General features: G+C 39.6%; 1 protein-coding gene across 1 annotated transcript in view; it reads right to left on the reverse strand.

The window, feature by feature from the left end:
- The window catches only part of LOC136851922 (uncharacterized), a 489330-nt gene that overhangs the window by 114714 nt on the left and 347781 nt on the right, over window positions 1–26835 (reverse strand). Inside the window, exon 10 of the mRNA XM_067126612.1 lies at window positions 22482–22638. Within this exon, the coding sequence (XP_066982713.1) occupies window positions 22482–22638 (157 nt within the window). The remainder of the gene's footprint in view (window positions 1–22481; window positions 22639–26835) is intronic.

The raw sequence follows: 26835 nt of genomic DNA on the forward strand, positions 1-26835 counted from the left end.
CTGAGTTACTCATTATGTCTCTGAAAACTTTACGTATAAAGTAATTATCTACCTTATTTTCCATATTTGCAACAATATACATTGCATAAAAACTATTGGAAAAAGAGCAAACCCTCTTTTTACCCCTTGGAAACAGCTTCCAATGCTGTAGGTTACACAAATAATTTTGCTCAAAAGCTCTTTAAAATACATTGTACACTATAAACAAACCTACAAATATAAAAATACTTTTCCTCTGTCACACACACACACACACACACACACACATATATATATATATATATATATATATATATATATATATATATATATATATGTGTGTGTGTGTATATATAAGGATATAAGAGATTAACGCCTTGCAGAACATCAGGGAGGAATGAGTGGAAATGAGTTTGAGTAAAATCAAATATTATTGCAAAATATTTGTATATTCAGTTGAAAGTTGAATTTCATGATGTTCAATATATATATATATATATATAATCATGAAGCTACAAATGTTGTTTAATATCAAATTCACTCTACTTCGTTTTGATGGCTCAGTGGGTAGACCGTCGACTGGAGTTGTCGGAAGGTAATTGTGTCGAGGCGAGCCCCGGCAGTACCGATCCATTTGTCTCTTTTAAATTCCCCTTCGGTGATAATTCCTCATCGAGGATATTCCCGAAGTAGCGTGAATTGGATATTAAACCACATTTGTAGCTTCATGATTGTATATAAATCACGGTGTGATAAAATTTCATATATATATATATATATATATATATGTATACTGTATATATATATATATATATATATATATATATATATATATATATATATATATATATATATATATATATATATATATATATATATATATATATATATATATATATATATATATATATATATATATATATATATATATATATATATATATATATATATATATATATATATATATATATATATATATATATATATATATATATATATATATATATATATATATATATATATATTATTATTATTATTATTATGATTAGCAAGAATTCGCTAGCAAATTGCCTCCCCTCCCCCTCCTTTGTTGTTGTTGGTTGTTCTGTCGTGTTTCATTTACTGCCAGCTGGCCGATCGATAGACCATCTGTCTATCGACTTAAAAACAGGGGTTTAAAAGATTAAAGGCGCTCCCATTTTTGATAAAGATCTTTCCTTCGAGGCAAAAGTAATCTGGCTTGGGTGTTTCTCCTACAGGCCAAAACCTCCCCTGCAGGCAGCAGGTGCAATGAGTCAAAGCATCTGTGTTGGACGCACCACCTGCCCCATAGGAGGGGATAAAAAGCAAAAGCCCACGAGGTCTCGACACACACACGCGGGCTGGAAGATATGGAATGAAGACGTCCCCAACACCTGGCCCCATCGATGCCCTTGCATCCTAACCACGTGGCCCTTTCCAAAGTATACTTTTCCTCGTGCCCTTCGACCGTATTCCTCGAGCCCACACGCCATTGCTTGGAGTTTCGAGGAGTCCCCATCGCCTTGCCCCTTTACGGAAGCCTTGCATCTCACCACGTGGAAGAAACTCGCCCTCGGAAATCGCAAGTCACCCACGGACTGCCTTCTACGCGCCCTCGGAAAATCTGCTAAGGTAAAGTGCCCTGGAAGAGCCCCATTTCAGTCACGCTTTTGTCTCGTAATATTTTCTTAAAGAGAAAGCCAGAAATCTCCCTTGTCTAATGTCCGTGCGCCTCTTGCATCGGCAGTATTAATTCTTTATTACTCCTTTGGCACCCTCAGTGCGGCTTCGAATTCATTATTCTTTTGTCTATTTTCATTACTGGCGTATAATGTGCATATCTCTCATTTCAGAGGATCCGATTTCGTGGAAGCTTCTCGGACTGTGGCTGGAATTCCCCAGTTTCATTCAATCTACTTGAGTTCCTCTTTCCCGAGTACTAATGTCATTTATGTAAATACACTACTTTAAATGTGCCCACGTGTTTTACATAATATTTCCCTCAGTAACAAGAGCCCTATGCTCATATGAAATTCTTCTTTGTTTTCCTCTTTTTTTTTTTTTACGTTTTCCTGTACCCACGAAGTCAGAATCACAAGGCTAAATTACCTTAAATTGTTGCTACCTGTCTCACAGAGCATATTTCAAACTAAAACCACGGAAAAACGTAAAAATGGCGACCTGGCCATAGATCTCGTTTTGCAGTTGCAGTTCCCCTAGCGTTGCTTTATTGCATTTGCAACTTGCCGGATCAGCTATTAGCAAAGCTAAGCTGGGTACGAGACAATTACGAACCTTTTGTGTAAAACCAGCACACAGATCCAGAAAATTCTATGTAAGTAATGTGTTAATCTTAGCAAAACCTTTTTACAATCGTGACTGTTCCTAGGAATTAGAAATAGGGACGCATGTAATCACTGAGAGAAAAGAACCGCCGTATTAGATTCGTTAATGCCTGCCTTTCAGGATAGGTAGTTAGGAAATAACCAGTGCTAACCATCCTTTGCTTCGAGGAATAGTGCAAAATTCCTGTGTTAAAATCTTTGCCATATCCTTGCTTCGAGGAATAGTGCGAAATAAATTCCTCTGTGATAAATTTTACTTCGCATTTCGAATTAGCGAACTGTTATTTAGGCGCGAATAAAATTCCCACGTGGGACACGACGAAGTCAGCTTGCATTGCTGAAATTCTCTCAGTGTAGTTAGAATTCGAGTTAGGTGTTAGGAAAGCGAAATTTAAACTCCGCTTATAGGGAAAATTACTAGGCCGTTGTACTGTTATTCTCTCAGACGACTGGGAAATTCTCCGAATCCCAGACGGTATATAAATATCGGGTTCATTCACCCAGAATCTAAAAATACCTCCAGTGTTGGCCAAACGACCTGCAACCCCCACCCCGCCCATGCCCGAGTGTGTAGCATTTTTTTTTTTTTTCCCATTCATTTCCCAGCATACATTTTTCTTTGGGTTTCCTGTTAGTAATTTCTAAGTCCTAAGGGACGAATCGTAATTCCAAGTCCTAAGTGACTCCTAAAATTCTCCTCAGTCGCACGTGGCGAGAATTTCTCCAAATTCCAGTCCTCAGAGACTCCAAATAAAATTCTACGTCACACGTGACGAGAATTTCTCCAAATTCCAGTCCTCAGAGACTCCTAAAATTCTACGTCACGTGGCGAGAATTTCTCAAATTCCAGTCCTCAGAGACTCCTAAAATTCTACGTCGTACGTGGCGAGAATTTCTCCAAATTCCAGTCCTTAGAGACTCCTAAAATTCTACGTTGCATGTGGCGAGAGTTTCTCCAAATTCCAGTCCTCAGAGACTCCTAAAATTCTACGTCGTAGAATTTCTGGCGAGAATTTCTCCAAATTCCAGTCCTCAGAGACTCTAAAATTCTACGTCGCACGTGGCGAGAATTTCTCCAAATTCCAGTCCTCAGAGACTCCTAAAATTCTACGTCGCACGTGGCGAGAATTCCTCCAAACCCCAGTCCTCAGAGACTCATACAAAAATTCTACGTCGCACGTGGCGAGAATTTCTCATTCCTCGGAACCCAAGATTAAGTCCTTTTGAGACATTATATAATGTAGTTCACACACATCTAAGCCCTTACGGGACTGATCATTCTAGTTCGTTAGAACAACTCCTTAACTTCACGCTACAGCCGCCAAGTCCGAGCGTGACAAAATCCAACTACGTCTTCCGACACATATTAAAATTCGTTCGCCAAGAACAACCACGTCTTTCAAGACACATCCAATTTTAACAAAAAGTCTTCTCAGACATATCATATACCCATTATTTCAAGATGGCTAATACCAGAGCCCAACAAAACGAGGATTTCAAATTCTACATGTCCGCCGGGAAGGACATGGGACTATCGGGGCAAGATCTGAGAGCATGGGTTCAAGAACGAGTGGACGATGCCAAGGCGGAGAGAGCAAGAGGCCAAAGAACGAGAGAGAGAGAGAGAGAGAAGGGGAATTGCCCAAGAGCAGGAGAGAGAGAGAGAACGAAGAGCTCAAGAACAACGAGAGAGAGAGAGAAACGTGAGGAGAGAGAGAGAGACAGAATCGCCCAAGAGAAGGGAGGAAGAACGAGAATGGGAAGATCGAGAGCGAGAGAGAACGCCCACGAGCTCCAGATGCTAGAACGACAGCCCGCCACCCCCCGCCCCTGCCGCGGGGATGAGTGCCCTCAGCCAAGCTCACTCGTTCATGCCAAAATGGACCGAGTCCGAACCAAGTATGGCTTGAAAGGGCCGAACGAGTCCTGGAGTGCTGCGATCTCTCCCCGCGGAACTCTCCCTTGTTCTCACTAAATTCCTGGGCGGAAAGGCCCTTGTTGCCTACCACGCCCTTCTTCCCGCAGACGATCGGGAAACTGGGAAGCCGTCGCCAAGCAGTTACGAAGGCGTGAGATTAGCCCCGAGCGGTGGAGGAGACGTTGGAGAGAGCAGCCCAGAGAAGCAGGCCAGAATTGGTCCGATTGGGCGTACCATTCGAGCGGGCGTTGACAAAATGGCTCGATTCGAAGGAGCCACTAACACCGCCGAGGTACTCGAGCGGTTTAAATTGAGCATTTCCTGCGCTCGCCCCTCCTGCCCTCGCCACCCATATAGTGGAAAAAGCCCCAGCAACCCTCACCGAGTGTTGCCGAATAGCAGATATGTGGGAAACTCACCACCCTCAAGAAGGATCCATGGGGCGGAAGATAAATCCCCGTCCCTCCTCGGAGGTTCAAATTCCCACAAAAATGGGAACTCGGGCAAGCCCCTAACTTGCCATTATTGCAAGAAAACGGGGCATTCCTCCGAACAGTGCCGGAACAAGAAACCGGCTCCTCTCTCCCCGGAAAACCGACAAATAACTCGCCTGCGCCCTCCACAGGGGCAGCGGAAAGACTTTAGCCAGACCTTTTGCACGGCGTGCAAGGTTTATGGCCATTCTCCCGCATGGGCAAAATGCCCACGCAATAACAAATCAACTACTCCCACCGTCGCCTTGGCCGTCACAGATCCCAAGTCATTAGGCCCTCCCGCCGAAGGGCCTGTATACGTGGCCCCTCCACGAGGTAGCCAGCCCGCCGCGCCGAGTCACTGCTTTCGAGGACTCGGGCGCACAAATCTCCCTCATCCGGAGGGACAGAGTTCCCCCTCACGGAGCTATCGTCAATAGACGAAAACTCGTCACGATCGAGGGAATAAATCAATTTAAAATGATACTCCCTACGGTCCAATTGAGAGTCACAAGACCTCACCAATCCAAAATTTGCAATCTTGCAGTAGCAAGCCATCTCCCGGAGGCTATGACGTCATCCTGGGACAGGACTTTCAGTCCCCACCGAAATCACGACAATCTAGGGGTCCCCATTCCCCGAATCATTCCGCGGGCGCAAGTAATCCTCCCCGCTTCTCCCTCAGCCAAGACTGGCGCCCCTGGGTACCAGGAGGACGTGCAGTCCCCACCAGCGCCACCTGAGTACGATGTACAGTGGCCCCCGATCGGTTCCCGATCCATTCCAGTGCCCGGCCCTGCCTCAGTGCCAGTGCCAGGGCCCCAATCAAATCTCCCTTCAGGAGATGCTAAATTCCTGCCGGTGCCACTTGCATGCCCCGAGCAAGGCCAGGCTTCCGTCCGTCCTGACCGACGAGCCCAAGAAACCTCTGATAGCGCCTGACTCTGCCCTAGTGCCAGCGCCAGAGCGCTCTCGCCGATCTCCATTCACGGGATCCAACTCAGGACCCCTCTCTTCCCCGGCCTGGCACCGCTACCAGCGTCGGTCAGAGAGACGGTTCCTCCCGACCACCGCGAAGCTCACCTGCAGGTGCGGCCTCGCAACCCGTGCCTGAGCTGGTCAACGTTACCTGCGCGCCCGCTCACGCCCCCCCCGACCGCCTCCTCTCTGCCTCAGCCCGTCGCTGACGCAATTGCAAGTCAGGATTCTGCCATATCTCACTTGGCCGATGAACTACAAGAGCCGCGACGGATCATGGTAGAACCCGCACGGAACACTCCTGCGTCAGCTGTCGCATCAGCAGGCCCAGGTGGTACTCCGTGCCGCCCTCCGGTCGCGGGCCCTCCGCTTCCCCGGCCGAGGACGACTGTCCCATTAAGAAAGACTCGAGGCGAAATTACCACGGGCGTGGGACATTCCAGGTAATTTACAAAGAGCTCTAGAGCTCCCCATGGCACCTGTGCCACCATTTCATCTTTCGAAGGTCCTGGCACCCTTAATCCAGAAGGGGATGTCAAGCCCTCCTCTATCTTCCTCCGTTCCTCAGGAACTTCTATCTCTTATCACCTTCTATTAATCTTCCCTTAAATTATCCCCACAAGAGGCAATTAAATACGGGATACCATTCCCCACACAATGTATAAATCATTAAGAATAACAGAGTGAGAAGTGGCACGCCCTTGCGCCCATACCTTGGCACCGGGCGTGCGTGTCAGCCCCTCCTGAAGGAGTCGCGCCCTTCGGGTGCACTTTCCTCGCCCTGGGACTGAAGTGATAGTCCGGGCCGTAATTTATAGACGTAGGACGATAAATTCCCGCCTAACACAATAAAACCCTCACTCTTTTTACCTTAGCTCTTCTGCCAATATCATTTACTTTCTTTTAGTCATTTAGTTATCTGTATTTTAATGAATCCCGAGTCATAAACTCTTGCCCTTGTGATTTAAATGCCCCTTTCGTAAGCTCTGAGGGACGTGTCCCGCCTTTCATATGCGGTCAAGTTTCATTCGTAACGTCTTGGTAATTTTCCTTTTGTTATTATTATCCCTTTTCCCCCTTCCATTATAAGACCCCACCTCTTTTGTCTGCTTGCCCCGTCATAACATGGAGTACTCGAGTGGGCAGTGGACGCATAAAATTAGCGTAGTTTAAGGTTAGCAAATTAAAACCTCGCGAATACTCTCACCCGCACACGACTGTCAAATTCCCGGTGTGTGGGTCATCCCTCAGCTCGCGTTGAACGATAGCTGAGCAAAGCACGTTAAAACGAAGATAAGTTATCAATGCGAATATGTATAGTCATTACAGTATCGCGTAAAAGGGGATGTCATTTACAAAAATAAACGCTGTTTTTCATTTACACAGCCTCTTCAAGGCAGATTGTACTAACCGCATGCATTTTATCTAAAATTAAGTAACCGTGTATTTTAATTCTTGAACAATAACCATTTCTTTTCATTTGTTGGCCATAGCCTCATATACGTAGTCCTATAATCTTAATTAATTCACAATTGTTCGAGTCACTTTATAAAGTTACAGTGGGTAACCAAATCTAAAGTAATTATTCTTTTGCAAGTGTTTAAATCACTTTGCGTTCTGTTAACGAAAATTGTCCCAATGTGTTATTAAAAGTAATGTCACAGCTTCATAAAACCCTTAGGAGTAAAGTTCATTGCAAGGCAGAACGTAGAGTAACGTAAAGCATTTGCCGCTCATTCTTGAATATCGATGTACACACCTGAAGGAGGTATGTACATCATCTTGTATGGGGAGGTATTATGATTAGCAAGAATTCGCTAGCAAATTGCCTCCCCTCCCCCCCCTCCTTTGTTGTTGTTGGTTGTTCTGTCATGTTTCATTTACTGCCAGCCGGCCGATCGATAGACCATCTGTCTATCGACTTAAAAACAGGGGTTTAAAAGATTAAAGGCGCTCCCATTTTTGATAAAGATCTTTCCTTCGAGGCAAAAGTAATCTGGCTTGCGTGTTTCTCCTACAGGCCAAAACCTCCCCTGCGGGCAGCAGGTGCAATGAGTCAAAGCATCTATGTTGGACGCATCCCCTGCCCCATAGGAGGGGATAAAAAGCAAAAGCCCACGAGGTCTCGACACACACGCGGGCTGGAAGATATGGAATGAAGACGTCCCCAACACCTGGCCCCATCGATGCCCTTGCATCCTAACCACGTGGCCCTTTCCAAAGTATACTTTTCCTCGTGCCCTTCGACCGTATTCCTCGAGCCCACACGCCATTGCTTGGAGTTTCGAGGAGTCCCCATCGCCTTGCCCCTTTACGGAAGCCTTGCATCTCACCACGTGGAAGAAACTCGCCCTCGGAAATCGCAAGTCACCCACGGACTGCCTTCTACGCGCCCTCGGAAAATCTGCTAAGGTAAAGTGCCCTGGAAGAGCCCCATTTCAGTCACGCTTTTGTCTCGTAATATTTTCTTAAAGAGAAAGCCAGAAATCTCCCTTGTCTAATGTCCGTGCGCCTCTTGCATCGGCAGTATTAATTCTTTATTACTCCTTTGGCACCCTCAGTGCGGCTTCGAATTCATTATTCTTTTGTCTATTTTCATTACTGGCGTATAATGTGCATATCTCTCATTTCAGAGGGATCCGATTTCGTGGAAGCTTCTCGGACTGTGGCTGGAATTCCCCAGTTTCATTCAATCTACTTGAGTTCCTCTTTCCCGTACTAATGTCATTTATGTAAATACACTACTTTAAATGTGCCCACGTGTTTTACGTAATATTTCCCTCAGTAACAAGAGCCCTATGCTCATATGAAATTCTCCTTTGTTTTCCTCTTTTTTTTTTTTTTTTTCCCGTACCCACGAAGTCAGAATCACAAGGCTAAATTACCTTAAATTGTTGCTACCTGCCTCACAGAGCATATTTCAAACTAAAACCACGGAAAAACGTAAATATATATATATATATATATATATATATATATATATATATATATATATATATATATATATATATATATATATATATATATATATATATATATATATATATATATATATATATATATATATATGTTACAGTCAACATGTGTAATCAGTCATTACGTTTAATGGCTGAAATTTCAGTCATCATGCGTAATGCACTTAGGGACATTTGATCCCCCCCGGAGCTAGTACTAAATACGGCGAAATACATTTGACCCCCCAGGGACTAGTACTAAACCTGGCGAAACAGTGTAGGTGACTCACTGTTTCGCCGTGTTTAGTACTAGCTCCTGGGGATCAAATGTCCCCTAAGTGCATTATGCGTGATGACTGAAATTTCAGTCATTACGCGAATGACTGATTACGATGTTGACTGTAACATATATATATATATATATATATATATATATATATATATATATATATATATATATATATATATATATATATATATATATATATATATATATATATATATATATATATATATATATATATATATATATATATATGTGTTGGTTTTCGTAAGAAAACCATTGTGAAATGGATTTGGAGGACTCACAATTCCCCTCTGAACAAGTAAATACATATTACATTGGTATTGATTGCTTTCTCCTTGGTGGGCCAGTGCTATTTTTAATCTGTAAGGCTGCCTTTCAGTTTGGATAGCAGAGTGTCCACAAGTATAACTTTTCGTTTAGATTAGTGGTATGAGGGTCTCAGTGGATGACTGGGTTTCCGGCTTGTAGGCAGTGCAGTAATTCATCATCATTTAATAAATGGCGACCTTCCTATTCTCCCCCTCTGGTCTCCTTGCTCTTTCATCCTTTTGTAAATTATTCCTTTCAGCAATATTCATTTTGATAATAAACTGCTTGTGTCCATTATTAGCTAAAAGTTTGTGGATACTTGTCGAGTTTTGCATGCACCTGGTGCCACGCTGAGCAATGAGCGAGTGAGTGCCCTTTTTTTTAGGCACAGGATGACCGACTTCCTGCAAGTGTCTGGGCACTCTCCTCATACATTTAGGTATCTCCCAATGTTTATGAAGTACTGAACCCATTGTCTTCTTTTTTAATGAATACACCAAGAAAAGGAATTTGCTGGTCCTGGCTCTTCTCACTGGTAAGTCATAAGAAAGAGATTTGTTGTAGGATTCCTGAAGGTCTTTTAGGTCGTGCTCACTCCTTGATGTGACAAAAATATCTTTTATGTGCCTACCATAGATGGTAGGTTTTCAGTAGTTTTGAAAAGTTTGATCATCCACACTGCTGTCATGTACAGTATATATAAGCAAAAGGGATTCCCAGGAAGGATCCTGTCACCATGCCGTCTGTCTGGCAGTAGAGTTCCCACTGTGTGACCACAACGGAGCTTCTTTCAAACAAGCATACAAAAGGTCTCTATTAGGATCTCTTCAGGGACTGGTAAGGCGTCTGGCTGCCTCGGTACACTTTGTCTAATATTATGTTCCACATGAGTGTGGTTAGGTGGCTAGGAAAGGAGGACAACCTGGCCTCATTCTGATATTCCAGATGTAGGTTTGAATTGTACATGGGCATCAGAATTTCTTCATGTGGTTCTTCATTTGGATCCTACGTTTTGTAGTGACAAGCTTACCCAAAAAGTGTGAAGAAATTGAGAAGAGGGCAGTGTGATTATTACAGCTACATATATACATACATTCATGCATACATAGATACACACACACATATATATATACATACATACATACATACATACATACACACACACACACACACACACACACACATATATATATATATATATATATATATATATATATATATATATATATATATATATATATATATATATATATATATATATATATATATATAGTACTGCAAGGCCCTTCGACTTCTTGTCCTTTACTTAGCAGACTGCTAAGTAATGGACCAGAAGTCGAAAGGCCTTGCAGTGCTCCACTGTTTCTCTTTCCTTCGTGCATTTTGTCTTTATTTATATATTCATCACGTTCCATATTTTCGTGATTCAGTTATACATATAGATATATATATTTTTGTATATATATATGTATATATACATATACATATATATATACATATATATATATATACATATATATATATATATATATATATATATATATATATATATATATATATATATATATATATATATATATATATATATATATATATGTCACAAGATAGCCACACCACTGGAATGACGGTCATATAACATTATTATGGATTTCAACATGAAACCGAAAAATATTGGATTAGTCAGGAATTATAAAAATTGCATTAGGAATAAGATAACTAGAAATAAGATACCCACAAAGGGGAGGAGAAGATGGGCAGGGTATACCTACTGTAGCACTTTGTGACAATTGTGCTGAAGCATATTTTGGTCAGCGCAGCAAATCGCGCAAGGAGTGAGTAAACCAACATAAACAGAACATTGTCTACCACAACAAAGTCTTGGCACTAGCCAAACACTGCTAGTATCATAAGCACAAGACCAACTGTGTAAAACAGATTTCATAGACGACGATAAGAATAAAATTTTCATCGAAGCCATCACAGAGAGCACCCTCATCAACTGCTATGAAAAAACGATAGAGGGCGACATAGATAATAATTTTGAGGCCAAGATCACTTCTGAAACTATATACCAGAGTTTTAAGAACACAGACAATAAGATGGATAGTAAGGGGGTAATCCCGAACAATCAAGGATTAAGCATATGACCAAGGAGATCAAGAAGACTGCAGGGAAGGCAAGAGGACCTGAAGATCAACAGGCAGATCATCCCAGGGATTAGAAAAATTAAAACAACGGGTTTTGGGAGGAGCACATACCCGAGTGCGTTGGCACTTGATGAAGAAAACTGTATGTCTTCGAAAGCTAGTATTTAGTAAATTGTAAATTAAAGAATCTGGAATCCAAACCATCCCACCTCATTGAAGCCTAACACGAGTAGTTAGAATATATGTACACAGTGAAGTTGTGTGGCTTTTTTATGTTTACATTTTGGCTTTATAATGGACTGGTTTAGAATATTTAAATGCGCAAATGGAGGAGCAGCTCTTACGACGTCAGAAGATATGAAAAATTAAGGATAAAAATCGGCATGGCAGTAAAGAAGATCAAGTTTTTGAAAGCGTGTGTAGCCGATTTTGTAGCCCTGAAATCCTTGTTGAAGACTGTACAAACTGACGTAGACGAACATCTTTTTCCATCGTATGTAGAAGGAATCTTAGCAGAGGAAATCAAGAGGAGGAAGATCTTACCAGAGAAACTATGCGCAAGAACAGGAGGATAAAGAACCTTTTTGGGGAAAAATACAACAGCACGAGCCGCCTAACTAATGTATTAAAAGATGTGAAAAATTGCATTAAGGTCGTAACTCAGAGGTGCAGAAAAAAAGATGGAATGCTATTTTTGATAAATCAGGGTGGGTGAAGAATAGGAACTTGGATCTGGTCAGAAATATTTCAAGTAGATTGCTGAGCATGGATGAAGTGTTAGTTTTGGGCTATGGCCTAAATAACAATAAGTTTATTGAGATATGGAGGGGATTGGGGGCATCAGAGAAAGGTGAAAAAGGGAAAGTGGGAGCTTTTTGCAGAGATGCTTTATGGGTTGGGCAAAGACAGAAAAGGTTCAAATTCCAGCAAAGACTGCAATCAGCTCTTGGAAAATTAAATATATATTAAGATGTTAGGATATGTAAAACGGATAAGGGAAGTGTAGCAGTGGTTATGGACCCCGGTGATTTTGTTGACAAGATGGAGCAACTGCTGGGGTATCAAAAAACATAACAGAAATGACCTAAAAACTCCATTTTTGAGGGACACGCAGAGCAATTTCAACAGAAAGGTGAGAGAAGCATTGATGGGAGTTAGGGAAAATGAAGATAGAAGCTTAGAATGGAGGTTAATTTCAAAGGCCCAGAAATATCTTATGTCTATGAGAGCTTTATTTATCTATGGGATACCCAAATATATATATATATAATATATATATTCTATATCTATCTATCTATCTATCTATCTATCTATCTATCTATATATATATATATATATATATATATATATATATATATATATATAGAAATCATCAACACACAATCACGTGTGGAACAGAAATAAATTTCTGACTCACGTCGGGATCGAACCCAGGTCTCTCAGGTGGAAAGCAAGGGCGTTATCCACTGGGCCATACAAGTCTAAAGAAGTCGGAACCTGAGAGCAACTGCACCAAGGAATTACCTGGGCAAGCTAACTGCTTGCATACCAGCGAAGTTTTCCCAACTTCCCGACTCAGCAATGACCCAATAGACAACATTTCATTCGAATTATCCCTTCTGAGTGAATAAGATAGAAATCATCAACACACAATCACGTGTGGAACAGAAATAAATTTCTGACTCACGTCGGGATCGAACCCAGGTCTCTCAGGTGGAAAGCAAGGGCGTTATCCACTGGGCCATACAAGTCTAAAGAAGTCGGAACCTGAGAGCAACTGCACCCAAGGAATTATCTGGGCAAGCTAACTGCTTGCATACCAGCGAGTTTTCCCCAACTTCCCGACTCAGCAATGACCCAATAGACAACATTTCATTCGAATTATCCCTTCTGAGTGAATAAGATAGAAATCATCAACACACAATCACGTGTGGAACAGAAATAAATTTCTGACTCACGTTGGGATCGAACCCAGGTCTCTCAGGTGGAAAGCAAGGGCGTTATCCACTGGGCCATACAAGTCTAAAGAAGTCGGAACCTGGGTCATTGGGTCATTGCTGAGTCGGGAAGTTGGGGAAAACTTATCTGGTATGCAAGCAGTTAGCTTGCCCAGGTAATTCCCTGGGTGCAGTTGCTCTCAGGTTCCGACTTCTTTAGACTTGTATGGCCCAGTGGATAACGCCCTTGCTTTCCACCCGAGAGACCTGGGTTCGATCCCGACGTGAGTCAGAAATTTATTTCTGTTCCACACGTGATTGTGTGTTGATGATTTCTATCTTATTCACTCAGAAGGATAATTCGAATGAAATGTTGTCTATTGGGTCATTGCTGAGTCGGGAAGTTGGGGAAAACTCGCTGGTATGCAAGCAGTTAGCTTGCCCAGGTAATTCCTTGGGTGCAGTTGCTCTCAGGTTCCGACTTCTTTAGACTTGTATGGCCCAGTGGATAACGCCCTTGCTTTCCACCTGAGAGACCTGGGTTCGATCCCGACGTGAGTCAGAAATTTATTTCTGTTCCACACGTGATTGTGTGTTGATGATTTCTATCTCTTATTCACTCAGAAGGATAATTCGAATGAAATGTTGTCTATTGGGTCATTGCTGAGTCGGGAAGTTGGGGAAAACTCGCTGGTATGCAAGCAGTTAGCTTGCCCAGGTAATTCCTTGGGTGCAGTTGCTCTCAGGTTCCGACTTCTTTAGACTTGTATGGCCCAGTGGATAACGCCCTTGCTTTCCACCTGAGAGACCTGGGTTCGATCCCGACGTGAGTCAGAAATTTATTTCTGTTCCACACGTGATTGTGTGTTGATGATTTCTATCTTATTCACTCAGAAGGGATAATTCGAATGAAATGTTGTCTATTGGGTCATTGCTGAGTCGGGAAGTTGGGGAAAACTCGCTGGTATGCAAGCAGTTAGCTTGCCCAGGTAATTCCTTGGGTGCAGTTGCTCTCAGGTTCCGACTTCTTTAGACTTGTATGGCCCAGTGGATAACGCCCTTGCTTTCCACCTGAGAGACCTGGGTTCGATCCCGACGTGAGTCAGAAATATATATATATATATATATATATATATATATATATATATATATATATATATATATATATATATATATAACAGAACACAGAGGATGAAATGACTTAATCATTGTCCTATTTTTGGAGGATAGGGAAAGTTCCAGCCTTATTTTTCACAAGTTATGCGCCGAAAGCTGATGTTACTATGTTTGAATAATAGTTAATGAAGCATTCTCCTCATATTACCGATAGACTGAACGGAGAAGGGATCACTATATTTAACGGTCAGTAATTCATTAAAACTGAGTATTTTCAAAAGGTGTTTATGTCCTTAATTTCTAATGAAAACTCATACATTTTAATATTTATTATACTGTATGACTACTGATTTTACGGCAAAATCGTTCAGTTTTAAGTATTTTCCTGAAAGTCTTAAGACATGTTACTGCTAAGAAAATTAGCAGTAACATTCGGATGTTACTGATGAGAGAAGTGGTCAACAGTTCCTTTAAAATCATTCTTCGTGCGCATTGCGACGCGACGCCCTGCTCGGTCATTTCTTCTCTTCCGTTCTTTTGGTGCAAAAAGTTCAAGTTAAGTATACCTTAGTTTTACCAGACCACTGAGCTGATTAAAAGCTCCCCTAGGGCTGGCCCGAAGGATTAGACTTATTTTACGTGGCTAAGAACCAATTGGTTACCTAGCAACGGGACCTACAGCTTATTGTGGAATCCGAACCACATTATAGCGAGAAATGAATTTCTATCACCAGAAATAAATTCCTCTTATTCTTCATTGGCCGCTCGGAGATTCGAACTCCCGGCCAACAGAGTGGTAGCTGAGAACGGAACCCGCTCGCCCAACGAACAACTAAAACTCGTGACGTCATTTCTTAGTTGTGCATGTGAGGTGTTGCCTCGAAATTTGTTCTGGAACCTTCTTCTTTCCTTTAATGCATAATATTTTCCATCCTGTCGTGTTCTACTGTCTCTAGTTTGCATGTTTGGTGGTGACGTCATGACTCGTTCACTCCAGTCATGCTTAGTTATTCTTTTGTTGTGGAAAGAATTTTTATTCCTCCTATTTCTTTCTCTTTGAAGCTACGGAACGACGCAGCCTATCTAGTGTAACAAAGTAAATTATTTGTTAGCTTTCAGCAACATTCAATCTAAAACTGGCGCTGATGTGCTGATGTGATTCTGACGAATGTGAAATTAAATTTCGTCGAAAGTCATCGGATAACTTGCGAGAAATCTTCTCTGGCTTTATGACCGTGAGATGTGGTCTCATCTCAACACGATTAGGTGCGGATGTGGAAATGCATCGGCATTTAAGGAACACAAACGAAATTATACAATTCCAAAACTTGAATTTACCTAGGGAAAGTGAGCTAATAAGAGTAAACTGGATGAAAAGTTAGTTACAGCTTTGCCCCTCAATCTCTTTGCCGAAGAAGAAAAAACATCTGGTGCTTGTGCCAGACGTCTTTTGCAAGTTCTACCGTGACGTCACCGTTGTCTTGATTCTCATGCAGTGAAATATACATTTTATTTATGGGATGAATGGCTATTGGCTATACAGAGTGACACTAAGCATCACACCAATTGCTTGCAGTCTCATAACAAATTCTTTACTTTAAAGGTATCACGAGCAGGACGGTCATAATCTAAATAGATTTCCAAAACTGGTCGTTCACGCAGAAGCGAACAAAGGAACGAAGAAGCATCCCGGGTTTTCCCGACTTTCAGATTCTACAGGCAGGAACGGACTTGGTTCATATATCGGCCGTGGTGTTTCTATGATAGCGATGGCCTACATTAATGATGACATTAATTGAGATTAAGTAATAAATTGCGTTTAAGTACAGTTAAGGAAGTTAATAGGTAGCTGTGAAGACTGTTTGAATATTATTATTATTTGTAGTGACGTCCAACTCCATGAAACCTTTTTTCGCACTATAGATTAGGTAAAAAAAAAATACGGTTTTCTTAATCCTACAAGAAGATACTTCCACTTCAAGATTTGATTTATCTGTAATTCTTTGAGTGTCAGGTTCCTTAATACACCTGAATTTAATATTAGAAAATGTGATCTTTTGCATGTTATGTTATTGGTGCATTCCATCCCCCGGTTTCTCCTGGCCCTTGGCTGGATGCCATGAAAAGAGTATTACTGGGCACATCCACCGTTTAACGATTTTACGCTCCTCCTCTTAAGAGGTAAAATTGCATTACTTATCAGTAGGATATGCTATTGCAATTATTTTGTTAGAACTTCTCCAGAGTAAGAGCTCGTGCTGGCATAAGGCCAGCTTAATTTAAAAGATCAATTTCCTACATTAATATCTTAATTCCTCTCTGTATCTGGAAATCAGTCTTGGTGAATGAAAAGTAATTTTTTTTCTGTTTTGCTTATAGACAAAAGTAAATGTCAACTATAGGTTTATATCTGTGTATTTATGTAAATGTGTAAATGTTCTATGTACCGGTTGCAATTGCATTCATACATTGACGCCCACATGCACTTAAAAATCTGTCAAATTAATACAAGCAGGGTGTGTGTGTTTGTGTGTATGTGTATGTGTTTGTGTGTGTGTGTAAGAGGGAGAGAGAGAGAGAGAGAGAGAGAGAGAGAGAGAGAGAGATTTCTGAGTCAGCCTTAAATGACCAGTGAATTTGATGATAAATGAATAAGACGTGAGAAACGTGATTTAAGTCTCTTTGAAAGCCAAAGAAAGGGAGGAGTTCTGAGACTTCGGTTCTTATATTTGGAGAGTAAAGTGTTTCCTCCTCAGTTTGTATTGAGAGAATTATGGCTTAGTTGGAAGCATGTAGATCTTCAAATTGCATAAAACAGTATTTTTCTCGACAATTAAAAAAGTCACGTGAGCATATGAGTAAACATGACACTTAACGAAGAACATCAACCAGTAATATTTTGGAACGAAAAGTTTATATGGAAATCCAATCCTTGTGTTGTGTCCAAAAAGTTGAAAAGTGCTCACGGGTCAGATCCAGAGTTGCTGGTGCAACATGCGCGCTCTTCACGTTGTTCAAGACAGCCTTCATAGTGAATGCTGCAGCGCTCATAACAACACAAGATTTGTTGCGTGCGTCTACACTACATTCAGCTCGAACGCCCAAAAGAACATTTGAATATCTTTTGTCGTAACTGATAGATCCAACGGATTTTCTTCTAATTTTATGAGCTTATAATTCTTTCTATAGAAAAATTGACTTAATAATAGAGCCACATAAGTTAATTTTATTTGAAGGTGTCTACTATGGACTGCTTCTAAATCTGACTTGTAAAATGAAGAAACCTTTGATTAGTACGAATGTTTCCTTTCCAGTTCTACGGCCTGGGCACAGTAAGGCTCAATGATATATATATATATATATATATATATATATATATATATATATATATATATATATATATATATATATATGTGTGTGTGTGTGTGTGTGTGTGTGTGTGTGTGTGTTTATCTATATATATACATATATATAGATATGTATATATGCATATATATACATACATACATACATACATACATATATATATATATATATATATATATATATATATATATATATATATATATATATATATATATATATATATATCACTTACATCAAAATAAATATTAAATGTAAATCCAAGAGAGGGAGGAGATTCACTTGCTTTGTGAAGTGAAAAGAAATCCTATAGTTTTCGCGTCCCTCACTGAAGAAGGAATACACGGTGGGAATGATCCAGTTGATTTCAGTAGCAAGGAAGCAGCATCAGTGAATTCAGGAGGAATTAGAAGTTCTGGATAAAGTGTCCCTAAATTCGGAGAATGATAGACTGTCCATGCAATAACTGGGAAATGGTGCTTAGACCTTGATTTCATGGGGAAGAATGAAGTAAGCCTAAACACTTCATTCCTTGATTCCGCACCGTTTCCGATATGGATGAAGGGGCAATGGCACCTTAAGAAATGGGTTTAGTTCGCAAAACGGCGCTGATCACAAAACACCGGACTCGTGCAGCTTTAAGCAACAAATAATTTCGGGTCTCTTACATTATGACAGCACAGAAAAACTGTCACTGAATGAAAATTAATATGCCAAGGGATCTAATATTTATCCTCTATTCCATCGAGTAGTGTTTCTCGTGAGAAACGGTTAGGAGTAATGTTTGATAAAAAGTGTAGTGATGATGGTTCTAGAGACGCTTAAAACCCAGAATTAAAAATATCATGGCCATAAGAGTCTGCATTTAAAAATGTCTTCAAAATTACTTTCGAAATAATGTATAATAATGGAATATGTTTTCAGTGAACAAAGGTTTTTGCGAAATATAGTATGAAGAAACAGATCTAGTGGAAAGTTGCTGTAAAAATCGTTTGATGCGAAAACAGTTTATAAAGTTACTCCTCTTTAGAGCTGTTGCTGAGAAAACTGGCTGTGCTTTAGACAGATCCTTAGCGATTTAGGTTTCGGAAGAAGTAGACGACCGTTTTGTTTCCTTTTAATGAGTCTCCTTTATTCCATCATTAAACACAGTACTTTATTTTGTGTCTATGAGTAGAGTTCATTAGCTCGTCAACCACTGAACAGTTGGCACTGCTTATTAAAATCTTCCTACCAATCTTTAGCTGTCTCTCGGAACTGTTTAATTAGTCCTCTAAAAGATCAGGACATGAGATATTAATTTATTTGCCCTGTGCTCCAGATGGCCAGTGCGCCCAGGTAGACATAGTTATACTCCCCGATTAGTGCTATTGGGACTTTCATCGTCTAGGAAGATTCACGCTACCGGGACCAAAATACACTTGCGTAACCCATGCCCCAATTCTGTGCATCCAGCTGAAGGTATCTGAATGGCTCAAGCCCCAAACTCTGACATTGTTAGTTCCCCAGACCGTGGATTCTTTATAGTACCACCGTGCGTGTCTTCATAACAAGACGATTGAATTATGACTACCCACTGGAACTGCTAACATTCTGTACTCTACGCAAGTGAAGTAGACTGTGTGAAGAGTGCAGGAAACAGTGCTGAGAAGTCTTCAGAGGAGGCTACTGGATGTCAAACATATTAATCCCCAGACTTGAGAACTGATTTAAAAACTGTAATCAGTGATTTTTGTAAGGTAGATGTTGCCAGTAGAAGACCATCCCAGCAAAATAATCGTAATCGTCATGCATTCAAAATCCTCCTCAATCTGAACGTCTTGCAATATTGGGCAGTTAATTTAGTAAGTGTTGTGAACACGTTAAATAAGGAAATCTGTCAAACACTGAGCTAATCCATAATTTTAATTTGTTCCATGCCTTGAGCACCATTAAGTTAAATGGAAAATAAAGTTTCCTCTAAGCCAACTCGTTAACAATGATGTTATGCAGAAACCCTTTTGGCGAGCTGTCAATTGTGATAAATTTTGTTCAACTTCTGGACAGCCTCATACGACCTTAGATTCATTTCTTGAATCCATTGCTGATTTTGTAAAAGGCCTCTGTGTCCATGTAACACAAAGCAGCGTGTAAAATCATGCCAAAATATGTCATTCCAACCAAAGGCTGCACATCAGCTAAGAGAGAAAAGTCGCAATAGCTCTGTAACTATTTTTAGTATGCCAGTGTAAATTCTTTAGCTATCGGGCTGTCCCACCGCACTGAGTTGATGTCGGTAACATTCATGCTCATTTATGCCAACTGGGGGTTGGGGCTGGGGTGCAGGTCAAGCAAGCAACTCATTGCCGGTTCCAAGTCCGGATAACAGGGAGGGTTGGAGTCAGGAAAAGCATCTGTCCATACATCTGCCAAAACCAATTATGAAACGAGCCATTTAAGATAGAAACAGCTGCTGGAGGCTCCCTAAAGTCAGTGACCCTGACTAGGAATTAAGCTGAGAAAGAGAAGCTGTCCATCTTTTATACATTTCCCAGTGAATGAGTTTGAATGGCAGTATTTTCATTATTGCTAAATCTGTTGCACTGATGAACCTGAGAATGGTGGAACTCGTCTTCGCATTGCTAACGGCCTGTCAGTTTTATTTTAATGACAGACACCACATTGTTTTTATGCAGAATAGTTAAGCGTGTTGAAACATTAAATTAGTTAGTGTGGGATTACATGTAATACCGGTTATGATATCAAGCCAAATAGTCTTTTATCTACTGTAGATGTTATACTACACGAATCACTGAATTATTAATAATCATATATCGGACTGATGGAAAAATCGGATTGCAAGGTCTTAAAACTTAAACAGAACCTCTATACACGTGACTAGTTTACAGATCAGAGTGACATACAAAAGGCAGATTTTTGTTAAACCTTTTTCATTGTCTTCTGTCAAAGTATCTTTTTATCTTTTAACTATTATATAATTTTCATTCTTTCCATTTTCCCCTTACTAGTCAGTCCTGTTGATGTTATTTTAGCTAAAGAATTCCATATTTTGTTAGAGTCCTATTATTTTTTGTTTTTTCTTATTTTTCCTTTAGTTTCATTTTATCAACATACCTGAAAATGTAAAGATGTTGAATGATTTCTGAAGGGATCTGTGCAGTGAAATTACTGCTCAGTTAAAACTTGAAATAAATGAAGTTTAATGAAGGTTAAAACGTAAAGATTTTTAACATTTGATTACATAAATGTAATTGCATGTGTTGCTAATGAAAGGCAACCATCAGACTTTGTGAATTAAATCATAAGATGCAACAGCAGTTGTGTAATGAGCGAGTCTATGTTTGATGTGTGCTATTCTCTCATAGAAAGAAGGAAGGAGAGAGAGAAAGAGAGAGAAAAAAGGTGAAGATTTCCTGTGCTCAAAGTAGAGAGCAATAGTTGGAAAGTAATGAACATTGTAAATCTTAGGCTGTCTTCAAGTCCCATACTGTAAAATGAGGTAAATCTAACGAAGTAAGCTAAAGAGAAACGGAAATGAAGTCATTGGCATGCTGACCCATACCCCATTTTGAACGTGGGAAAGTTACTGAAACTTTTCTCCACAGACACAAATCCACACATCTATCCTTATCTGAGTCAAGGGTTCAGTGCTTTAGAAATAGAGCAAATCTTATCCATAAGGTATTAATATGTGTCTAAGGAGAGGAAGTCATGTAGCTTTCCCATGTTCAAAATAGTGAATGGGTCTGCACTTACCTGACTTCATAATGTATTTTTCTTCTGCTTAGCAAATTACAAATCACTGAACAATGTGAGAGCTGCAAGTAGGTTAGGATTTACAATGTTCATTACTTTCCCATAATTGCTCAGTATACATGTTACATCACAGAAGTGATGAATTTTGCAGCGATCTAATAAGACTGTAAACTGGCTAATATATTTATAAATTGCAACAATCCAAAGGGATCAGATATTTGATGGTAAATTTGTCAGAAACGTTCATGAGGATATATTGAGTAACCAGGTGCGGAGGACAAGGTAATGCAACTTACTGAAGAAGAAAACAGTTCTCTATTATGGAAGTTAAACACAAAAATCAATACAGTTGTGTGAGAAACTTTGTCTAAGTTGGATGGATTCAGCGCTTCCGACAACCAATACGAAAGTCTCGAGGAAGTAATTATGCTTGAATTTTTGACCACAATGAACAGATGAACTAATAAATAAAAAAAACCGGCATTTTTTTCTTACATTCATCGAAAACCAATGGCAAAATGATTCAGGAAAAATGGAAAAAATTAAATTTCGGTAGAGCTAAGCATCTCTAATAATGGGTCTAGGTATGAAAAACATGATGAAAAAAGTTTATTTTTAATGGCATGAGAATTATAGCAGTTTATTTATGCATTTTGTAGAAAAGAAATGAACTAAAATGTTTTTTTTTACTTGTAAATATTTCAGGCTATGAGTTAGTCTTCTAAACTAGCGTAAAAAGTATAATCATGCCTTCGGCCTGATTATACATTTATCATCTCAAGGTCATTACTTATTAGTTATGGTGTAGAACGTTTACAGTACCCGAGGCACAGAATTACCAGCCTTCTAATCAACGTGAATGTTTTTCTTTCACTTACTGATCATTAGGGATGTGGATGGCCCCTGCTGAGTTGTTGAACACCCAGTGAAAGGTCACATTTGAAGGATTTGCACTGACCTTACACGGAACAGTAACATTCGCCCTTCTGGCAACAGCAAAGTCATTTTTTTCCTCCTGTATGCAAAGAGGCGTGTCTGTAATATGAAAAAAGGATAACCACTAAATAATTACTATACTGGTTGAATAATAGATAAGTATACAAGTAACCAAATAACCTAATGAACAACGAACTTTGAGGTAAAAATAATAGACTTGATAGTAAAAATAAAGGATAAAAATACCTTTACAAATTGGAATACAGGAGACGTACTAATATAAATAAAAATGAACGCTTAAACTTTCAGAAAATCCCGTTTCCATTTTAAGAATGAATGGAATGATTACCAAAAAGTACCAAGTCATATTTATGAGGCAGGAAGACAGTGACAGTGACGACGAGTGTGCCTTCTTCGGTGAATAGATTGCCCATTCCATTAGCCACCACTAAATCGCACCAATCATTTTCTTTAATGGCATTGTCCATTGTGCATTTATTAGCTCAGTGACAGGTTTATTTCCACTGACCAATGGTATAGCATTAACCAACGCGTCTTCGACTTTTCCATGTCTTTTAACAATATTACTTTAAATACTGACTTACTTGTTGAAGTCTATGTCTGGTCACTATCCGAAAAATGTATTGCAGTGACTCTGTCGCTCATCAGAACATTAGCCTTTCATGATCGGGATCCAGTTTTTTTTTGTTTTATTTTTAATTCGTATAAGTTTCTTCTGCATTAGGCAAGTTATAATTATTACTGTTTACTACATGTATACCAGAGGGCAGAATCATCGCAGAATTTTCAAATCTACCTTTAAATAAATGACTTCTAATGTGGAAAGTAAACAGATGATCATCGTCATTCTATACGGTAATTTCTTTGTAATTTCTCATTCATCAGGGTTTCACGTTCTTATTCTATCTGAGAGAAATAAATATACCTCCCTTTCTCTACGGCAAAATCCTGGTTTTAGATAATAAGATTCTGTAAGTGCTGCTTCCTCGTCTAGATGGTTTGAATCACAAGTCTCTGCGCACTTGTAAAGAAGCCTACAAAACAAATCGCTTTTATGACATTCTTGGGTGACGAAACAACGAATGCATGAATTGTTGTTTTTACCCTTTGCTTCTTATGGAAGCTGGACTTCTCTGCGAAGTAGGCCTTTATGCCTGATTGTTTGTTCTTGAAGTTATCTGAAAAAACCTTGCTCACCACAATATTCAACCGGTATGTGGACGAGGTATCCACAGATTATTAAACATTCTTTTGTAGTGATGATAAGTGAAAGACGTCAACACCAATCTCAACTGCACGCTCACGCTCCGTCTAGTTTCCTTATTGACCAGCATGCGAGTTGACTAGGATTTGGATTTCATAACAAGCAAAAACATAAAATAATCTTACCATTTTCTCATCCCAGTTGTAAAAGGTTTAGGAGATCCTTTCCTTCTGTTCTCACAAAAGCAAACTTTTCACATAGCATTGGGATCGTCCCTTTCGCTTACATACTGAAACTATGCCTGAGCATTTTTTCTCTATTTCCCTTCCCTCTTGAACTCTTATGTGCGGCATAAAACTGGTCCCCTGCAAACGTTATGTAGATGAGGAGTTCACATGATAAGGCAGGGCAGGGAGGGCAGCGAAGAAACTGGAGAAAAGTTCCCAGGCTCGTTAAACTCCCAATAAGCCTCCATTAATTTCACCTTCGAGAAGAGTAAAAATCGTCGCCCCCATTTTCTTTGTTTTGGTCAAGTTCTTGCAGGTTTCGAGACTGCACAGAAAAGCGTCACACCCTTCAGTCATACACTCAATGTTTTTCATCTTATAACGCCTCTTAAAAAAGTCTTTGCTAAGATCGCTCTCAATATGATCAAGAAACATGAAATGAGTGGTGATTTTATCGTATAATGAGATAAATAAATGATCTTTTAAAGGACAAGTGAAACTTATGATTACGGTCGTGTGGTCTTGCTTAATTGTCTCTGTATATTTATCTCAGTCAGCAAATAACTTGTTGCTATGCTTCTTTGGGAGAACCTATGGAGGTCAGCACAAAAATAGATTTCATATAATATACAAATCTGCAGCACTGAGGCCTTCTGCTTTCATTACATGTTGCACTACTATGCAATGTCATATACAGCGGCGTAGCTGGCATTCCACCAGTGTGGGGGTGGTCTAGGTGGGGCCAAGATATTGTGGGGGGGGGGGAGAGAAAATTACACAAAACTAATGTACCAGTTCTGTAATTAGTAAAATATACTATTCTCGACTTTATATATCCATGTGAACGAGGGAAAATAATAGTATTAGTAATTAGTAAACCTATGTTTGAAATTATAGAGCTCAGTTTTCAATTGATTTTCAACTCTTACTATATGCAAATATATCAAATACTGTCATGTGAATTTCCTCACAACCTTATATTCAAGACTACTGTAGCCTCATTTCTGTTATCAAGATTTAATTTTCAACGATAGTATAACATCACAAGATGCTCATATTTATAAATGGGTTTTTAAAGAGTTTTTGATGTTCTGCTTTGAGAGCTTTCTTTCGTATGCTCGGAAGCGTTTCCATTTTCTCTCCCATTAACTTGTTATAAGGAACAAAAGAACTGTGGGATACAGACAGGACCATTGCCTGGTCTTTGCAGTTCTGTATCTGTTTTAAACAAGCGGTGCTTTTATTCTTCTCTCTTTCTTTTTTCCATTTATGTTCTTCCTTCTCCTTTCTTAAGGGACTCACTCACATGCCATTCCATTATCTAGTAAATCCTATTGTTTAGTTTGCAGGAATTACGGTTTTCGGACCCGTTCCAGGATTGTCTTCTTTGTAAACCCTCGTTGCTATTCCTCGAGTAGGCTACGGCGGCTGGTTGGAAAGGTCAGCACATGTTGTCTTCTTGCCGCTTGTCTTGTCTGTTTTCTTTTGTGACATCATTGGCTTCTCTTTTGTTTTGTTTAGTTTTCACTTTTCTTTTCTAAGTCGTTGTACTTAATGTTCTTGCTATCTTCTGACCTTCCAGGGTTTAAATTATATATATATATATATATATATATATATATATATATATATATATATATATATATATGTATGTATATATATATATATATATATATATATATATATATATATATATATATATATATATATATATATATGTATGTATGTATGTGTATATATATATATATATATATATATATATATATATATATATATATATATATATATATATGTGTGTGTGTGTGTGTGTGTGTGTGTGTGTGTGTGTGTGTGTGTGTGTGTGAGAGAGAGAGAGAGAGAGAGAGAGAGAGAGAGAGAGAGAGAGAGAGAGAGAGAGCACAGGTAGTTTTTCTGGGTGCGGTTTCTTTACAGGGCTTTTATTTCTATATTTTTCACTTCCTGCTTTCTCTAATGGAAGTTCCAGCGGAAGTTGACATGGCACCACTTGTGAACAATTAACCAACGCAACTTCCGTTGTCGCTAACACCATTGCCATCACCTGGCCCGTAATCACCATACATACGTTGCTACCATTACAACTTCCAACGGCGTCTTTATCATTCACATTGTCAATTGTACTGCTTGCATTGTCACCAGTTTCCAGATTCATCTCCATTATTGCTATCTATGCTGTGTGACCCAAATGGCTTCTCTGGAATCCTCCGCTCATCCCCAGTCCCCTATCTCATCGTTCTCATCGAAATAAGTCTGGGTCTTCCCACTCTGCTGGCGCCTGTAAGAGCTCAGCTGACGCTATCACATACGATTCTCCCTGGGGTGGTGCTAGGATACATCCAAGCCTTCTTTATCTACCCTTCATCATTACCTCATCTACAAGAGAACTTCAGTAATTTCCCTTGTGCTATCTTTTTTCACTTTATCCTACTGCCTAACTCATAACGTTCTATTTAAAGCTTTATTCTGAACTTGACAAAATATCTTAGATGTATTTTCATTACAATGTCATGATTCGTGTTCAGGCTAATGTATAATCTTACTTATGTGCGCAATTTCTGTCTATTTGATTTCCAAATCTTCTTCAGTCTGCTCTATATTTGATTGGCAAATTTTAATCTTCCACTAAATTCCAGATTGAACATAGAGGGAACTTTCCACCATTAACACCAATAATGCTGCTCAAGCAAATGACATGGTATGTCTGTATGTGCAAGCAGGAGAAAGGAAAGAGGTTCTCTTCTATGCATCTTGACAGTAAAGAGTGTAATGTAGGGATATAACTAGAAATTCTGAATAAAGGGACAAAGAGAGAGAAATCTTACAGTG

Source organism: Macrobrachium rosenbergii, chromosome 1, assembly GCF_040412425.1.
Source record: "Macrobrachium rosenbergii isolate ZJJX-2024 chromosome 1, ASM4041242v1, whole genome shotgun sequence".
NCBI classification, from domain to species: Eukaryota; Metazoa; Arthropoda; class Malacostraca; order Decapoda; family Palaemonidae; genus Macrobrachium; species Macrobrachium rosenbergii.